At 50.4% G+C, this 18,137-nt stretch overlaps 4 protein-coding genes across 4 annotated transcripts; 3 read left to right on the top strand and 1 right to left on the bottom strand.

Moving 5' to 3' along the window:
• The first annotated feature begins 40 nt into the window (after positions 1 to 40).
• On the top strand, positions 41 to 2,856 carry BO97DRAFT_370022 (putative disulfide isomerase). Its single transcript, XM_025692758.1, has 4 exons — positions 41 to 584; positions 643 to 724; positions 779 to 2,305; positions 2,369 to 2,856. The coding sequence occupies exons 1-4, from the start codon at positions 373 to 375 to the stop codon at positions 2,729 to 2,731; spliced, it is 2,184 nt and encodes a 727-aa protein (XP_025550769.1). The 5' UTR covers positions 41 to 372; the 3' UTR covers positions 2,732 to 2,856.
• A 272-nt stretch (positions 2,857 to 3,128) lies between these two features.
• Positions 3,129 to 4,214, top strand: BO97DRAFT_405993 (cytochrome b-c1 complex subunit 10). Its single transcript, XM_025695315.1, has 5 exons — positions 3,129 to 3,205; positions 3,373 to 3,443; positions 3,694 to 3,747; positions 3,840 to 3,987; positions 4,040 to 4,214. Exons 1-5 carry the CDS (start codon positions 3,203 to 3,205, stop codon positions 4,046 to 4,048), a joined length of 285 nt encoding a protein of 94 aa, XP_025550770.1. The 5' UTR covers positions 3,129 to 3,202; the 3' UTR covers positions 4,049 to 4,214.
• A 1,689-nt stretch (positions 4,215 to 5,903) lies between these two features.
• Positions 5,904 to 7,738, top strand: BO97DRAFT_346563 (amino acid permease; the record flags this gene model as incomplete). Its single annotated transcript, XM_025691813.1, has 3 exons — positions 5,904 to 6,162; positions 6,215 to 6,329; positions 6,394 to 7,738. The coding sequence occupies 3 exons, from the start codon at positions 5,904 to 5,906 to the stop codon at positions 7,736 to 7,738; spliced, it is 1,719 nt and encodes a 572-aa protein (XP_025550771.1).
• Positions 7,739 to 15,227: 7,489 nt separating this feature from the next.
• Positions 15,228 to 15,608, bottom strand: BO97DRAFT_405995 (uncharacterized protein). The gene is made up of 2 exons (XM_025695316.1): positions 15,534 to 15,608; positions 15,228 to 15,473 (listed from the first exon to the last, which is right to left on the bottom strand). The coding sequence occupies exons 1-2, from the start codon at positions 15,594 to 15,596 to the stop codon at positions 15,255 to 15,257; spliced, it is 282 nt and encodes a 93-aa protein (XP_025550772.1). The 5' UTR covers positions 15,597 to 15,608; the 3' UTR covers positions 15,228 to 15,254.
• Between the last annotated feature and the right edge of the window lie 2,529 nt (positions 15,609 to 18,137).

The raw sequence follows: 18,137 nt of genomic DNA on the forward strand, positions 1-18,137 counted from the left end.
CTCCTCCTCCTCCACCATTATCCCCATGATATCTAGTTAAGTGATTATCTTACGGTAGGGGTGGCGTCTTTCTCGCCCGCATTCTTTTTTTTTCCCCGTCGGGTAACGTGCCAACCTGCCGACACACTCAAAGAAAGCCTTTGCTGTACATCTTTGAAGCCGCGACTTACTGCTGATTGTCCCTTGTCTTGAGTGGCTCTCCGACTCCTGGCGATCCACCCGTTTCTAGACCACCCGTCACTTCAGTCCGATGTGCCACCTGTGAACGGCCGATCCTTGATCTTCTCGACAACCTCTTTCTCTCCTCCCCCTACCAACTCTACCTTTCTTTAGTAGGAACCGAAAGGCCCCTGGTCTTGGCCTACAGCCAGCATGCGGTCGTCTTTGCTGGCATGGTCATTTCTTTCTCTCCTTTCCATCCCGACGTGGGCTACTTCCGCCAGTGATGCCTCGCCTAAGCACCATCTCGTGAAAAGAGACGGCTCGGCCGAGCCCAAATCAACTCTCTTCAATGGCATTGAGGTCCCGCCCATCAGATCCCTGACCCCCGATGACTTTGACGAAACGGTCAAGGACGGTTACTGGTCAGCACCCTTTTTAACGCGCTACAAATCGGTCGCTCCAGGCTGACAGAGCTCTCAGGTTCATCAAAGAGTACTCTCCGTCGTGCCCGCACTGTCAGAAGATTGCGCCAACATGGCAGACACTCTATGAGTTCTACTATGTAAGTTCTACTTTGTAGTCCTCATCGCCGACTGTATCCTCTAACTCTTCTCAGACCTCCGATCCTCTGTCTTCCTCATCTGGAAAGTCGTCCGATACCAAGTCCCTGAACTCCTTCGATAAATTTTACAATTTCCATTTCGCAGAGGTAAATTGTCTCGTCTACGGCGATCTATGTCGTAAACTCGAGGTGAAATACTTCCCTACCTTCGCTCTCTATCACAATGGCGAGCTGGTCGAGCAGTTTACCGGGAAGAAGAGTATGCAAGGATTGAGTGAGTTCGTCGAAGAGAAGCTGGAACAGATTAAGCCTGGATCCCGGCCTGCGCAAGGCCTAAAGTTGCCTAGGGCAGGCGACACCAGTGTCGATACGAAAGCTCAACCTGAAACCCCTGTGGCCAAAGACAAGAACCCTGAAGCTGGAGCCAAGGCTGGCGAGAAACACAACGAGCAGGCCGCGCAGCTCGCCTCTGACAATGCTCCTGTTGCTAAGGATACTGCGCAGGCTCAAGTCAAGTCTTCCAGCCCGGTGAACCCGCGAGGCATATCCGTTCCTCTCACGGCGGAAAGCTTCCAGAAACTTGTGACTACTACTCAGGACCCTTGGTTCATCAAGTTTTACGCTCCCTGGTGTGGTCACTGTCAGGCATTGGCTCCTAACTGGCAAGAGATGGCGAGGGAAATGCAGGGTGTCCTCAATGTCGGAGAAGTAAATTGCGATGTCGAATCTCGGCTTTGCAAGGATGCCAGAGTCAACCAGTTCCCGACCATATACTTCTTCCGTGGCGGTGAAAGAGTGGAGTACACCGGCCTCCGGGGCCTAGGTGATCTGGTCAACTATGCCAAGAAGGCTGTGGAAATCGGCTCCGGTGTGCAGGATGTTGATGCCACCACGTTTAAGGAACTGGAAGAGAAGGAAGATGTCATCTTCCTATATTTCTACGACCACGCAACGACTTCTGAGGACTTCAAGGCTCTGGAGCGCCTGACTCTTAGCTTGGTCGGTCATGCCAGACTTGTGAAGACGAGCAGTGCCGCCCTTGCTGAAAGATTCAAGATTTCCACCTGGCCCCGTCTTCTGGTGTCTCGGGATGGTCGTCCAAGTTACTACAATGCGCTTGCTCCCAAGGATATGCGCGACTTCCGACAAATCCTGAATTGGATGCGATCTGTTTGGCTACCTATCGTTCCTGAGCTCACAGCATCTAACGCTCGTGAAATCATGGATGGCAAATATGTGGTGCTTGGTGTTTTGAGCCGTAAGCACTCGGATGAGTTCCTGCAGTCAAAGAGAGAGCTGAAAAATGCCGCTCATGAATGGATGGATAAGCAAGTTCAGCTGTTCCAGTTGGAGCGCGCTGAGCTCCGGGATGCCAAGCAACTGCGGATTGAGGAGGCGGAGGACCGCAATGACCAGCGTGCTCTTCGGGCTGCTAAAAACATGCGTATCACCATCCGCGAGGACGACAAGAAACAGGTCGGTTTCGCCTGGGTTGACGGTGATTTCTGGGAGCGGTGGCTACGGACCCAGTACGGTATTGATGTGGAAAATGGAGAGCGTGTCATCATCAATGACCAAGATGTAAGTGTCTTGCACGCTCGCAAATAGTCTACTTGCTGTATCATCAACTAACTTTTTTTCCAGAACCGACGTTACTGGGATACTTCCTCCAGCGGGGCATCGATCATGGCTTCTCGCACTTCGATTCTTGAAACTATTCCTCTTGTGGTCGCAAACCCTCCTAAGCTGACACCTAAGTCTACCATCGGCACTTTTGAGTCTATCTTTTTCTTCACCCGTTCATTCATCAGCGGGCATCCGATCTTGTTCGTCATCATCTTGATTCTTTCCATTGTCGGCGCTACATTCGTGGCTCGGGGCAGAGCGGCCAGGCGCGGAGGTCGGGGCGGTATTCTCGGTGTCACTGGGAATCCTAGCGGAGGATTCTTCAACCTGGACGGCAAAGAGGGTATTTTGAATGGTGGTTCCACGGGCAAAGTAGATTAGATGCGAAAAGGAGAGGGACTGTACAGTTAACTTTTTTTTTTTCTTTTTATTACCCTTTTTTCTTCTTCAGTTCTATCTTGGTGTCGTTTCTGCAACAAATCTTGATGATATTGGACACTAGTTCCATCGATTCTCTTTTTCCTACTCTGTAGTAGCTGTTCGGCAGGTAGAGACGTGTTACAAGATATTATTCCAACACTGTTGCTTTCAGAGCAGTTCGCAACGACGATACCTTTATCTAACCTATACTTCAATGCTGGTCATGGCATATCATGAGGTGTGGAAATGCGTGGTATATGATTCGACAATGTGAGTGTCACGTGGCTGTATCTTGCGGGTGGCTGATTGGCCGTAGGCGGTCGGACAAGAACGTCGCGGAGTCTCCCGGTTTTCGTCGACAGCTTCGACTTGCAATTGCAGCCGCTACATAGTTTGTTAGAGCAGAGTGTGCCTGCCTTGACTTTAAACAAAATGGTATGTGCTTTCTGCTAGGCCTTCTCCCACTGAAAGCTCGGGAGTAGCTTGACCCAGGTTGTTGTGTCACGCTCGTTAGTCGTCCACCTCCGGACCTGGCTATGTCACGGTGGCAGAGGGAAAGGGATACATTGATCAGTCGCTAATCTGAATATGTGTACGAGTAGGTTTTCTCTCAGACTCTTCGCCGCGCTGCGGCCCAGAATGCCGGTGGTTACCGTTCTCCTTTCGGTCCCAAGTGAGATCCCCTCTCGGAATCGTCATTATTTTCGTCCCGACACAATTGTGAAGGCTGGCACTACACTGGTCCCACGGGGCTTGGCTCTTTTCTGTTCGGTGGCCCTTGATATGATGGTGATCTACATCCATACGAAGGCTCACACGCATCTTGACGGGTCTTCACATGACGGACTGCTGCATGCACAAATTGGAACACCGGACGGTGTCAGTGACAGAACCACCGCTAACGCTGATACTCGATGAATCAGGTACTCGACTCCCCTTCACTGGCACGGCCATACCACCCGGTCCGCTGTCACTGCGTGAGTAATCCCCACCCAGCACGCGAACGTGACGTATTCGCGCCAAATATTGGATCCAGCGACAGCATTGACTAATATAATTGATCCTACAGCGGTACCATTGCCGGCGGCTTCGGCGTCAGCGCCGGTGTCTTCCTTCTGTTCTTCTTTGGCGAGGTCCCCCGTGTCCGCCGTGATATTCTCCAGAAGGTTCCCTTCCTCAATGAGTACTTTGACCGCACCATCGCCCCTGAGGACAACGTATGTGAATCCTATCTCAGTGCGTGCGCTCAATTGCTAACGTCTATTACAGCCCTTTTAAATGTTGTCTCTGAGGCAAATGTTGTTTTTTCAATTATACACGAGGCCCGGTCACCCTGTACGGATATACCGCTTCATAGCTGGACAGCAAAAGAGACTGGGGGTGCTGTACGTGTAGAATAGCGATGAGTTTTCGATAGCACATAGTAGAGAATGCCTGCTTAAAAGATTCTGCTCGAGTACGATGGGTGGCTATTCCTGTCGGTGGACTTCGTCACCAATAGTAGCTCCAGGATTGTTCCAGTTCTGATGTGTGGCAGCAGAGATCTTGCCTCTTAATTGATTGGTCCCCTGCGCCTAGTACTATAGGCTCTGCCTCTGCAATTTCACGGTTATGCACAAGGAACACCCATGACACTGGTCAGTGCTTAGGCAACGTCACTGTTGCAACCCAGTAACGGGGCTTTCCTAAGACTGATCCAGTCGCATGCCACAACAACGGTGCCAGGATAAGCCGACGATCCAGATACTATGCACAATGTAACACTTTGGCATTCGGTACGCTTGTCTCGATAGCTGCAGATCGTCATTCTGCCGTCTGCTGCAGCGGGGCACGGTGAGATAATCTATGGACTAGCCATCTGTACTTCTTAACGGATAATGAACTAACCTTATGTGCCGATGAACATTCGGCAGAGACGGCAGAAAGAGACCAGGGGGCCCTTACTTATAAATTCTCCGGGGTTGTGTCAAGCAGAATTTGGGATATGGACAGAGAGTAAAAATTAGGCTAGAGGAGGCTACTAACCTGAACACCAACCGACTTAAGCGCCACCCACTTCAACTCTTTGCTTTTGCTCGAACCTGGACAGCACCATAACATACTATTGTGACTTGGTATTGAAGGCCAGCCAACGAACAGCCTATGCAGACACAACACTAAGGCGCATTTAGGCTATGGGACTTGAGATAATGGAAGCTCGCTTGGCGGACGGTGGTTGACAGGCAGACAATGCTTTGCATACTCCACACTTCCTCTGCCACTGGTCAGATCTATTTGGATTGTATCTTAACGAGAGAATTCTCGATTAACTGGCTATGCTCGTAAAGGTAAGTCCAACCTGGCCAAATCTTTCTCTCCTCCTTATCTCTAGCCGCTCGATGGCTTACATCTGATAGTCGATATCATCCTTTCATCCAGCCTTATCATCTGCAGCCCTGCAGCCAACCATCTCCTCCGATAAGTGCAGCTCTCGAACGTGTGGTCGATCGTCCGAGCACTAGTCTAAGTCTTCGTATGATATTCCTTTCTTCTAACGCGCGAAGTTTCCCTACTCGGTAAAGTCAGCTTACTGAGTTTAGAATATACAGGTTTGAGTCCGATCCTGACCCGATGAGTTTCGAGCTTTGGGCATTTTAACATCGACTCGTGTGAGCTTTCCCTCGATTCCCACCAATCGATTGTCCAAAGAAAGAGCGAATGACCTGGTGCCAAGCGTATCAGCGTCTGGTTCCCCGCCTCGGCTGGTCGCAGCTTCAAGATCCATGCATGCTATGGGGTCGATAGATGTGTATCTTCCACCAGAGACATTGATTGGTGCCGTCTCTGTCGGACTCTCCGCCTGACGCGGTACAGTTGTACATTCAATAGATAAGATGGCTATTTTATATTGCAGTGCGCCCTCAACAATATGTGTCCGGTCTTCAGCCCGCTCGACCTCGCTCGAGAGAGAGTCTCACTGGACACACCTGTTGTGTGACCCTTTCGTCTAGCAAGGCTTGCTCTTTGTCTCGGATTGGGTCCGTGACTGCTTCCTCATCAAGCAACTGCTGATTCTTACCCCTCTCTCCCCAACTAGCCTTTTTGGTCAGGACGTTCACCAGAGTGTCTCCCTCTTGGGGAGCCAGCCTTCACCATGCCGATCTCTGAGCCGAGCAGCAAGACTGCTCTCAAAGGGCCAATATATACGGATATCAGCCATGCGCCCGTCACGAGTATTCTGCCGGAGGGCGACATTCCCTATACCGACCATGCGATGGACGCGGATGAGAGAGTCATCGTCGCTCTCGGATATAAGCAAGAATTTAAACGCGAGTTTTCACTTTGGACAACCTTCTGTGTCAGCTTCTCGGTGCTGGGGTTGCTGCCCTCGTTTGCAAGCACCATATATTATGGTAGCTCCTCCTGCGCCCCATTGCTGTTGTGACGACAATGGCTAACATGGAGAAGGAATGGGCTATGCAGGAACCGCCGGTATGGTCTGGGGGTGGATCATCGCCATGGTTTTCATCCAGTGTATAGCGATGTCTATGGCCGAGCTATGCTCCGCAATGCCTACCAGGTGGGTGTGCCTCTTGCAGTGCTTTCCGTCGAGCCAGATTTATGAGCTGACTTTTGGGTACCAGCGGTGGTCTATACTATGCAGCAGCTGTCCTTGCGCCACCTGGCTACGGTCCCTTCGCTGCATGGATCACGGGATGGTCTAATTGGATTGGGCAGATCACTGCAGCACCATCAGTCGATTATGCTATGGCTGCCATGATTCTGGCGGCTGCCTCGATAGAAAACCCTGGCTACGTGCCGACAAATTGGCAAACCTTCTTGCTAACCACATTCATCATGATTATTCACACAGGAATCAGCAGTATGCCGACCCGATGGGTTGCGCGGGTCAACTCGTGGGGTTCAACGTTCAACATACTCGCTCTGATCGTGACAATCATCGCCATTCCAGCTGGGACGAAGAACGAGCCTAGATTCACTCCCTCCAAGGAGGTTTGGGGCACCATCACCAATCTGACTGACTTCCCAGATGGAGTTGCAGTGCTGATGACCTTTGTCGGTGTTATCTGGACGATGTCCGGCTATGATTCACCTTTCCATCTCAGCGAAGAGTGCTCAAATGCCAACATAGCCTCGCCGCGTGCGATCGTCCTGACCTCCGGGGTTGGAGGAGTGTTCGGCTGGTTCTTGCAGCTCGTGGTTGCCTACACAGTGACGGACATCAGCGCGGTTCTCGACTCGGACCTGGGCCAGCCATGGGCATCATATCTGCTGCAGGTTATGCCGCAACGGATCGCGCTGGCCATTCTAGCTCTGACCATTGTCAGCAGTTTCTCGATGGGCCAAGGCTGCATGGTGGCAGCCTCGCGAGTGACCTACGCGTACGCTCGCGACGACTGCTTCCCGCTTTCTCGCATCTGGAAGCAAGTCAACAAGCACACGCAGACCCCCGTCAACGCAGTGATCCTCAACGGGGTCCTAGGCATTCTGATGTGTCTCCTGATGCTAGCGGGGTCGACGGCCATCGGCGCCCTGTTCTCGATCGGCGCCATCGCGCAGTTCTTCGCCTTCGTCGTCCCCATCGCCATCCGGGTGTTCTTCGTAGGCAACCGCTTCCGCAAGGGACCGTGGCATCTGGGTCCGTTCGGCCCCTGGATCGGCGGCGCCGGCGTGGCCTTCGTCCTCCTTATGATCCCGATCCTCTGTCTCCCCAGCTCCACCGGCAGCAACCTGACGCCCGATCTGATGAACTGGACCTGCCTCGTCTGGGGCGCCCCGATGCTGGCCGTAATCATCTGGTGGTTCATCGACGCGCGCACGTGGTTCAAGGGTCCCGTCGTCAATGTGGAGCATGCGATTCACGCCGTCCAGGACGAAGCGATTATCGACGGACTGGGGGAGGATGAAGAAGTCGTTGTTGGCGAAGAGGAGCCGGCGGACCTGTCGGGTAAGTCTTCTGCGAAGTAGTCATTGTAGAATCCGCGAGTGTACAGTTTGGTTTGATGTCTTTTGTGTCTATCATCGACTGGGGGGTGGGAGGCACCTGATTGGCCTTTAGTTCATAAGTCTTGTTGGGGAACTTCAGCTGAATACTTCTGGACTCAGGCTATATACCCGATGCGCATGAGTTTGTATGAAGGTTCATACTCCACCCACGCGATAGCCTATTCTTCGGACCTTGTTCCCCTGTTTCGCCGTCGATGTGCTTCAGCTTGTGCGCCGCCGCCGGCGAGAAGCACTAGACGATAGACTTGTAGAAAACACTCTACGCCTCGAAGGTCTGATTATAAAAGCACAACATTCTATGCTTACTTGTCGAGCCGATTCCAATATTTGAATCGTACAAAGAACCCATCTACTCCTTCTTACAACGAGGGGTTTTCATATATGCGCATCGACGGATAGAAGCGCATGCCACCTAACCGCCCAAATCTATAATCCGAGCTAGCTCAGCAGTGCAAGATGGCAACCAGCACCGTCCGACCAAAGTACAATTAGAAACACCAACGGAATAAAGACCGCAATCTAGAACTTCGAGGTAGTGCTTCCAATGAAGCGGATTGGTCGTTCAAAGGGTGGTTTTCCAGACATAGACACATACATCATGGATGCATCTCGGGTGTGACCTTTGAGACCATGTAAGAGAGGTGATAGGATCGCGGGATGAGACAAAACGCGGAGTTTGTGTAACGGAAGGAAAGGGGAAGGGGGGAATTGAATTTTGGCATCTTGTTTTGTCTCAGTCTAGTATTTTTTTTTTGTATGTCTGAGGTGATGCAGCGAGGTGGGGTTAAGTGTTTTGTAATATAGAGGGTTGGAAGTATATACCTATAGCTCTTCTGTGAGTACTACTACTTGGAAGATCGCTGTTGTTCGTACTACGGCTTTTATCCTAAGCCTCCACTGTTTATAGGGGACATTCTCCCCAACGTATGTACATACCTCCTCAATCACTCCGAGTCGATTCGTATCTATTTAGACCCAAAGAAGCTGTCGATGCCGATAGGGCCTCCGTCCAGATATAGATCTACCCCCTACGGAGTGAAGTATGAACTCGACCGCAGCCAAGCATCCCAGCGCGAATAATCATCCCTAACCCTCCAGTCTTTTCTGATTCAAGACGATATCATGCATGTATATGTATGCACGCAAACGACCAAGCAAACTAACAAACAACAATGCAGCCAGCCAGCCAGCCAACTGCACTCACCCATTGGTACAGGTACCAGTGTGCACAATCTCCATAGACACATATATATCTCGGCTACACCCAGGCTCCATAACGAGCCCCAATTTAACCCGACATGGATCGGGCTCTCTTCTCCCTAAATTCCTACCCTACATCAGTCCCCACCGCAATCCCAGGCCGAGAAGACGAGAGGGGAACCCGATCGAATGACTGGATTGTTCGGAGGGAAGGGGATACGGGGCGGCGGGCATGGCCGTGGGCACTTTACTTGGTGCCTTAGGTAGACCACGGGGGAAGCCCGGCAGGTAAAGGCGGGCGGGCGGGCGGGCGCGGGCGCGGGCGGGCGTAAAGCTGAGGAGCTCAGCTGCTTTGGGCTTGCTTGCTTACTTGCCAGCCCTGCCCTGCCCTTGTTCATACACAGTAGATACGGTAGGTGGATGGATGGTTGGATGGGGCCATTAACCTAATTGATCCCTGACTTGCATCTTAAGGGCAAGCAGCCTAGGACGTTTAGGAGGCCCGGGTGGGACACCTGGGCTATCTTCCTGGTTCTAATTCCTGCAGGTACGGGCCACTTAGATAGTATTGATGGATGGGTTGTTGGTTGGTTTTTATCCGGGTTCTGGGGGCTAAGAAGTCTGTTGTTGTTGGGTTTTATCTTAGGAGAAGAGAGGATGGCCAAGGTACTGTACTGTACGTAGGAGCTATTGTTGGGAGTGTGTGGATGTGTAAGATTGATTGTACTGTATATCGTTATTATCATCACCACTGAGTGTACTACCAGCTATGCAAAATGACATCCATGATCCTCCTCCCCAAAAATCCGAGAAATCTCCTAAGTAGGATAGAATTGCTGCGTTGCTCTACGCCTTGCTCCTAAACCATCGATCAATCCAGGTCGACAATCCCAGATTTGTTGAGAAAGGGCTTGTCAGAGAGTTTCCCAGTCCTCGACGTCATATATATTCATTCCCCCTCATTGGCCGATTAGCGACAATCTAACTTGCATCGGTGGTCGAGAAAAAGCCTTGAAAGGTTGCAGCAACAATCATCATTGAACGATCGGATGAGAGCCTGAGTCGCCCGATGACTGAGACATAGAATGTTTTCTAACATGGTCGTGATGTATGTATCTATGGTTCGACTACCGTATACAGTGGTGTTTGTTCTACTAAGTAAGAAAACAGGCACGAGACAAATTCCCCTCTTCTCTATTCTCCCCCTCCCCCCTCCCCCTCCTCTGCCCCTCCCCCCATCCCATAGCGATAATCATGATGGATATGATTGACAGGGGATAATGGGTTTCGGGGAGAAAAAGAAAAGAAAGGCGAACAAAAACTACCCAGGGCCATGGATGAGAATGGAGGGGGAGGGGGGCAAGTAGGTGTGGATTGGATTCCACCGTCCAGGATTGACAACACTTTGGCCAGTTTGGATTTACTGCTGCCGTTCGTCCGCCCGCCCCGCCCTTCTGTAGTCTCGTACTGATGAGGATAGTAAGGTAGGCTATTGAGTGATTTTTCCCTATTGTGATGGTTTTCCCGAAGTAGGGAATAATAATTCAGCGTGTTATTTCACTCACTCACTTACAAACTCACTTCCCCCCAACCTCCATACTTTTGGATTATGATTTCGAAATTGGTACAAAAAAATAGTTTCATATCAAAACACCAGTCCGTCAGTCCTGAGTCCCGTGTAGAATACCTATTCTGGAAGGGTACAGTCCATGCAGTGCCAGCCGAATCAAAGTTGCCATCAAGGTTCCGAGGCATGTTCTTGTTTTGGGCTGATTGGACAGCGGACAGCCAGTCAGCCTGCCTGCACACCGTAAGCCCGCGCGGTGTGTGTGTGTGGCTTGTACGATCGGCCTCTGTGTGTCTTCGGCTTTTGGTCCCTGGTACTCTCCTGTTTAATGGTTGGTCGGTGGCAATGTTTTTTTCGGGTGATTTTCCTCTGGGTTAACTCATTCAACCACTTACAAATTGAGAAAGTTGAAGAGACAGCTTGACTAGACTCCAGTAGACTAGAGTCAGACGAAGCAAGATCCTGGCGTTCTCTTCCCATACGCACATCGTACCTCGGAGTTACGGAGTCCATGGCAGTGACTTATCAAGGTTCAATCTGGTGCGATAACTATCCCTGCAACTAAGCAGGATGTTTCATTATCTGATTGTATGCCTCAGGCAAGAAGTTTCTTGTCTGCGCGCTCTCCCGCGTTGGAGGATCTTGTGCCGCTTCATCAAACCTTGTTATTGTGGTTATGGCTGTATCTGATAATAGGAACCATGGACGCAAGCGTCTGTTCTCCTGCTGCGAGCCGTTGACAGCCCGAAGAGTTATGACGCGTCCTTCCCTCACTGGGCGTGCCGTCCGACTTCACGTAGTTGTATGTGTGGTCTTCGAGATGTATTCCGAAGAATAGTAGATGCATACGGCGGATCGACGCGACCATGGGTTGACGGAGCCGAGTCCCTCGGTTTCGGTATAATCTCTTCTGGAGGTACACTATAGACTAGGGACAAGGGCATCGTTCAATCGAAAAAAACTTCTCATGCACAGGTCTCCTTTCTCTTCGTCGGATGCATGAACTAGATACTTGGACTAGGTAGATAGTCATAGCTCCGAAGAACATTGAATGAAACTAAGGTAGTGAGTGACCTGATGTTCACAACATTGCTCCGCCAATGTGTTCCGGCCAGTCATGGCATGGGAAATGATTGCACTCCGTACTCGTAGACTCTACAGGAGGGGTCAAATCTACCTTTTGGGAATCGCAAGTTGCCAAGTTTGGCCTTCTTCCCCTCATCGACCTTAGGCAGTAGGATTTTTACTTTCCAAGCGTGACCAGGTGGACGGTAACAACGGACTTTTTCTACGTGGGTGTTAGTGGCTTGACTAGGCTCAGTAGGGGAAGAGTCGGAATTGGCCCGGGTTCACTAAAATTTCTGGTCGAGTCCGATTTGCTCAGCCTTTTGGGCTTGGGCTCAGGGCTCAATTCTCCCCCCTCTCCCTCCCCGAAGAAGCACAACAACCAGACCCTGGCTAAATCTAACTCCAGTCCAGCGGAAGGTTAGTGAGTCTAACCTATTTGGCACAGTCGGTTAATGGTTCAAGAGTGTTGCTCTATCAACTCTTTGAGAAGTGACCCTGCATCGAATGTAGGAACACAAATATATGAGTCGAGTAGAATGAGGTAGAAGACTCTGCTTTTCCCGAATATGACCCGAGGTCAATGATCAAATTACTCCTTCTCCTCAACAAAAACAATACATCGACAACCTCGTCATTGACAGCAGCAGCAGCCGCAGCAGCAACAGTTCAAGGCTAAGACCACCAAAAAGAAGCCCTTCGGTCGGACCAAGAAGGTTAGATGAGGTGAGTGGCGTTCTCGCCTCGCCAAATATGGGGACTATAATTGGTTCCTCGATCGAGTTTCTCTCCCCAGCGCGCTTCCGAATCTGGGCCGATCCTCCCCAAAAGAGTTGCGAAGAAGTCGACCTAATCGAGAGCCAAGCGTTGTTCTTCGGCATTACTCCGGTCAGCGTCGGAAAAAACACCCTGCCCAGGGTAAAAGTGCCGAGCGAAGGTCCCGGTCAATCACTCACTCCCTCACTCGCAGACCCCGGAGGACTGACTCCAAAGAACTTTCTATCTTCCTGTGGTCTACGATCTTTGTGACCGGCACTCGGGCGAATGAGCGCACATTCAACAGATCTGCATGCGGTATGGGAGTATCAGAGTACCTGCTGGTGACCGTCGCTATCGGTATCACTTAGAGTCTCTCTCGGGCTGGGTTGATGTTCGGCCAAGAGTCGTGACTAGGACCTGAATGTACTAGTAGCATATCACCATGATTACCTCTTTGAGCCATTTTTGATACCTAGTTGGGAAGGATGGTGTAGTCTTTGTTGCTGCTATGTCTCAAATCTACCCTACCCTGGACCAGCCACACTGCTTCGCTGGTGTCTGCGCTATTCCTGCCACGTAGGTAAACCATCCCGGTGAAGGGTCTCTGGTTTGATATGGTAAGCAGAGCTAGCCCAGGACTTTGGCACGAATGAGGACCATGAAGGGATTCACCGTTTCAGGGCAGACTTCAAGCTCGTATGTCAGTACGTATGTATGCGTTTCGAAGTATCGAACATTATGGTTGTTATGTCGGTTAATTGTGGCATAACTACACTCAGAGCCGATGTGCACCTAGATTGTAATCGTCGAATCGACCAGTCCATCGTACCTGACATCAAGGGCTGACTGACTGACTAGCCGACGAAACCGAAACAGACAGACATCATCATTCATCAGTCTCACAAGCGAAAGCCAAGCTTTGTTGATGATGGAAAAAGCAACAAGCAGAACGACGATCCATCGGACAATTTTCTTCACCAACCATTGAGAAGCCCCCCCTCCACCCTAAGGACAAACAGTGAGCGTGCCGGAATTCCGCTCCCCCTCCCTGAGAATTTAGTACCATGTCATGCTCGTACCACAGGCCTGTAGAACACGCATCAAAACTTAAACGCTTGCATGATCCTTCCAGGTCATTATTCTGCCTGCCCAGGATTATGCTACTAGTACCTGTATCCAGCTTTAGGGCTGGGGAGAAGACCGAGGGGAGAGGAGGGGGGGGGGGGGGGGAGGGATCTTCGCACACCGCCTGGGTTTGGGATTCGTTCGTGGAAGTTTCCATGAGCGGAGCCCATCCCATCGGCCTTCCGCTTGAGTTTTTGTGGCGCACTAACTTAACTCGCTGGAACAAAGGTTGGCCGTGATCGGATCGCCACTTTGGGCGAGGTGCAGCGGCTTTCTTGAGTGCGGTGCCGGTGCCGGGTACACTTCCACTGGGATGATGCATCATGCCAGGCTTACTCAATCGGGGGTTGATTCGGTCGTGTTTGTTAGGACGTTTTTTTTTTTTTTTTAAAGAAAACCAAAAGGCCGATTGGATAGAAGAACGTCTGGTGTTATCTTTTGCTTATTGTTCTATCTAAATAATCCTTGGAAGAAGAAAAGAAGGAAAAACAAAAAAATGAGAGCGCAGCGCCGGCGGGCGGGGAAAGAAGCTGAGGACAAGCAGAAGTGGCAAGTTGAGCGAGGATGGATTGTTGCAGAATGGACTAAACTACCATAGGTACACGCTTGTCTGACACCTCCAGGCTCTCTTATTCCAACCCAACAGACACACGCATAAGTACTTTTACTTAGTACTACAACAGCACATACACAGCCTCTCAAAATGCTACTAAGCTCGGTATGGAATCTCACGTTGGACTTTTCCTATCCTGCCCTACTACCCATATGCTATTACTCAATCGATTCGACTCTCTCGTGCGATAGCGATCGTATTTGGGATCTTGTGAGGGAATTTTGGGTTTCTCTCTAGAGTCAACAGGAAACAGTAGTCTGATATCCTCTCATCTCCATATGGTATAGCGCCGCCACCAGAGAAAAAAAAAGAACGACGACCAGCTAATTTCAGTGCCGGTTCCTGCAAAAAACTGATGATGGTACGTACTGCCCGTTTTCACTCTGCTTCTGGTATGACGGCGAAATCCCAATTCCAATCCAATCTCCCTCGCCTCCAACCACCCGACGCGCTCCGCAGCCGCCACGAGATTGAAGCAAGAGATTCAGAAAACTTAAAAAAAACGTAATGATCGAAAAAGGTATTTACTCAACCATCAAATCAACCATGCCAAAGCACCGGGGGATTCTTCATCCGCATCCTTCCGAAATGGAAGATAATTCGCTGAGTGTTTCTGACTGATTCCCAGGTGTTTGATTATGTTCTTGTTGCTTGTTTCACGTACTCCCCGTAACCGTGTAATGAATGCTACCTCAACAATTGGAAGTTCCAATGCCGGATGCCGACCGGCTGGGATCGATGGGATGCAATGGTCAGATCAGATAGTCGGAGGTTCGGATATGCTACTGCTGTGATACGGAGCATCATCAAACTGTGTCCCCAATGGATCCAATAAATCCCACTTGGGACTCTGCCTAAAGGCCAGGGTTGGTCCAAAAAGGTCCACAATCGAAGCGGGAGAAGCTTCCCAGCGAAAATCTCCTGGTGGAGCATAGCCGCCGATACGAACGAAGCCTAAACGGGAGACCCATCTGGATAGTAAGTCGTGATTCGAAAATAGGCAAAGTAAATCACTGACTGACTGGGGCTATGCACTATGCGGATGGGCAAGGGGGAAAAACAACAACAACAACAACGGCCAGAAAGAAAGAAGGGTCAATCAACAATGTTGAAGGACGGATGGCTGGAATTCTGGTGAATCCTTCGCTTCATTTCGGTATAGCAGCAAAATGATGGACTGAGACAAGTTTTTTCTTTTCTTTTCCTTTCTGATTCATCATACTCACTACACCCAAAAATGGCAGGGATTCCGGCTCTTGTCCGAATCGCGGATATGCCCCAAGCGTGAGTGGTATATTAGTCTGGACTCGAACTTTGCGAACAGACATATGATATAATCCAGCTGGCATGAGGGGAGGTGAAACAAGGTTCGTGGCATCATCGAGTTGGCAATCGGATGAGATTCAAAGTGACCTCGAGGAACGCAGCGAAGAACCGCGGAAGACACGAGTCTCAGATTCTTTTGTAACGGAGGAGTCTCGAAGGTCCATGCGCTATGCAGGTGATGTATATCAGAGGTTGCTTCGATAGGTGGCTGAGTCTCAGTCACAAGTGGAATCAGCTTCTGGCTCAGATCCTTTCCTCAGTGCTTCCTAGACAGACAGAAGAGGGACTTTTACTCTATGATCAGAACTCCTGACCCTCTTGCGACAATGATTAAGATACACATTCGGAACAGGCACTCGGAGGTTCTCATTCGATCCCCTCCTGCCGCAGCTTACGCAATTTGCCTAATTAGCAACAATACTTGACTTGTAGCACGGACCGAGGGGAGCAGAAATTGCTTTTCCGCATGCAGATCAATACACAAACAGTACCGAAGTACAGTTTTTGTGGGATGCATGCTCGCCGTTGAGCTTCCCTATGATACCGCAGAACTTAATGCCCCCTTTCATCCTCGGCACCTCACGGCCTGGAAGTGGTATGATGACGACAAGGACTGGGTGGCAGAAAAGCGCGCTGAGGCCTGCATGTGAGCGGCAGACGGCGGTCCATCCCCGTCCCATTTGGCGTTGTGTGTGGTGTGTATGAATTCTATGATCCGGAAAAAAAAAGCAGACATGGTCGCAGTGGACGAATCGCTTGATATAAATATCTACAGCTTGAACTTGACATCGAATATGCAGGTGCAGGGTCCGGAAGGCCCCATACGGGAAGAAGTCTCCATCGACGTTCAGTTATGGAGTCTATACTTCGTGGATCGAGATTTGACAATTGACAGCCGTGGAGTCGAGTGGGCAGCCTCTACCATTGTTCCTCCCGCTCCATGAAGCCAGGGAGCTCAGGTTCAAGCAGAATGCCACTCCACTTTCTCGCAAATATGATAACTTTGATAAGGTTTCGTGCCCCCCTACCTTACTCTAGCTCATGTGGGATTGTGGATGTGCCATGAGGGGACTGAGCGCCTGAGGAACCAGTATGAAGCGGGCGGGCCTGTCAATTGCGGAGAAAGGATGCAGATGTCCGTCTGCCTCATGACATCAAGCATCGTTAGGTTGAATTTGTATATCTCGCAGTGTAAGTAGAAGCGTAAACAAGGAAACGCATCGCATTAGCCGTGGTTTCAGTTTGCCTGCACACCGAGACGATGAGAGGGAGAGAAACCGAAGGATGATCGGAAAAGGCAATTGGGAAGGAATCTTGCGCCTGAAACCGGCGTACTCACAGCCCTGAGAACCTAGTCCGCTTCCTGTTTGGAGAGAGTATGAAGGATTCTTTTTCCCGCTCGTATGGTATGCTTCAATAGGCTGCTGCTGCTTCTGCTGCTGCTGTCGAGTAAGAGTTTACCACCCACTGGGCCTACCAGTCCCAGTCGAGGTTAGTAGGATCCGTCGCCCCCCGGAAGCCCGATCTACAGCTGCATAGGTAGTCTTTCCCACCTTTCCGCCCCTCCATCAACTCAACTTATCACCCCTCATTGTGCCCTACCACGTTGAGTACAGCATCTCAATTCCAACACACTGAAGCCTGGCATTGTTTGGGAAGTCTTGTTCATCTCGTCCAATGTGTCGATTGACTGCACAGTACTTTGTACAATACTAAGAACATGAGAGACGGCTCGGGTTTCATCATATTCCTCGATCGAAGCTGAGTTCATCGACGCCTAAAATAGAAGCCCTCAACCCGAAGTTACCTGCAGTATGCGCTCTCATCAAGATTGAGAACAAGTCACTGGACTCACTACGTATGCTTGACGGGCTCTGGAAGGCTAGAACAAGTTCATGACGGTATCTATCTCTCCTGCTTGCGTCTTTTGCCTGGTCTCTGATGGGCTACGATTGGCAGGCTGCAAGGCCGGTAACGACGAAGTTACTGCCAAGTATCTTTTACGTAGCTGTCTGCGGCAAGGATACCATCGAAGTACCTCGTTTCGGTACACGCCCGACGTGCCTTTTTTTTTTTCTTTTTCCCTTCCTTTTCTTCATTTTTTTCTGGTAACGCACCAAACTCTCGAATTTTGATTCCCTAATCAAATCTGATGAACCAACCAACGGGCATCGGCGGTCGGGACGGCGTCTTCAGCCCTCTCTTTCCCCTGCTTGCCGCTGGTGCCAACCAAATTTCGATGTCGATTTCCCAAACTTGAAGGCTCTCTTCGTTTCCCTGCTCTTCCGGAGCGACCTTTCGGAAAGGGTTGGGAGCCGAAATTGCCGTTCTTTTTGGCACGGAGCCAGAGATATCAGCAAAGCTAACCATGAATTGGAAGTCACCGGGTTGACATAGGATTTTTTCTTAAATTTTCCGACCAACAGGCAGCCCATTAAAAGAAACTTACCTAAGGCCTAAGGGCGCACTAGTTCGCCGCAGCGTAGAATTAGATAGTCAGTAGTCAATAAGTGGTAGTCAGTCAGTACGTAGTTGACCCCGTTCGGCTCTTGTTTGAATCTCGGAAACCGGGTGAGGCACGAATCAGGTCAATGGCACCTGAGTTAGTTGTACGGTAAGTTAATGCCACCAAATTATTAAATTTCCTCAGGCATTACAGTGATTACACAGCTATTTCCGTATGTGTTTTGCCTCCCAGAGTTAGG

The sequence above is a fragment of the Aspergillus homomorphus genome (genome assembly GCF_003184865.1).
Source record: "Aspergillus homomorphus CBS 101889 unplaced genomic scaffold BO97scaffold_21, whole genome shotgun sequence".
In the NCBI taxonomy this organism is placed as follows: Eukaryota; Fungi; Ascomycota; class Eurotiomycetes; order Eurotiales; family Aspergillaceae; genus Aspergillus; species Aspergillus homomorphus.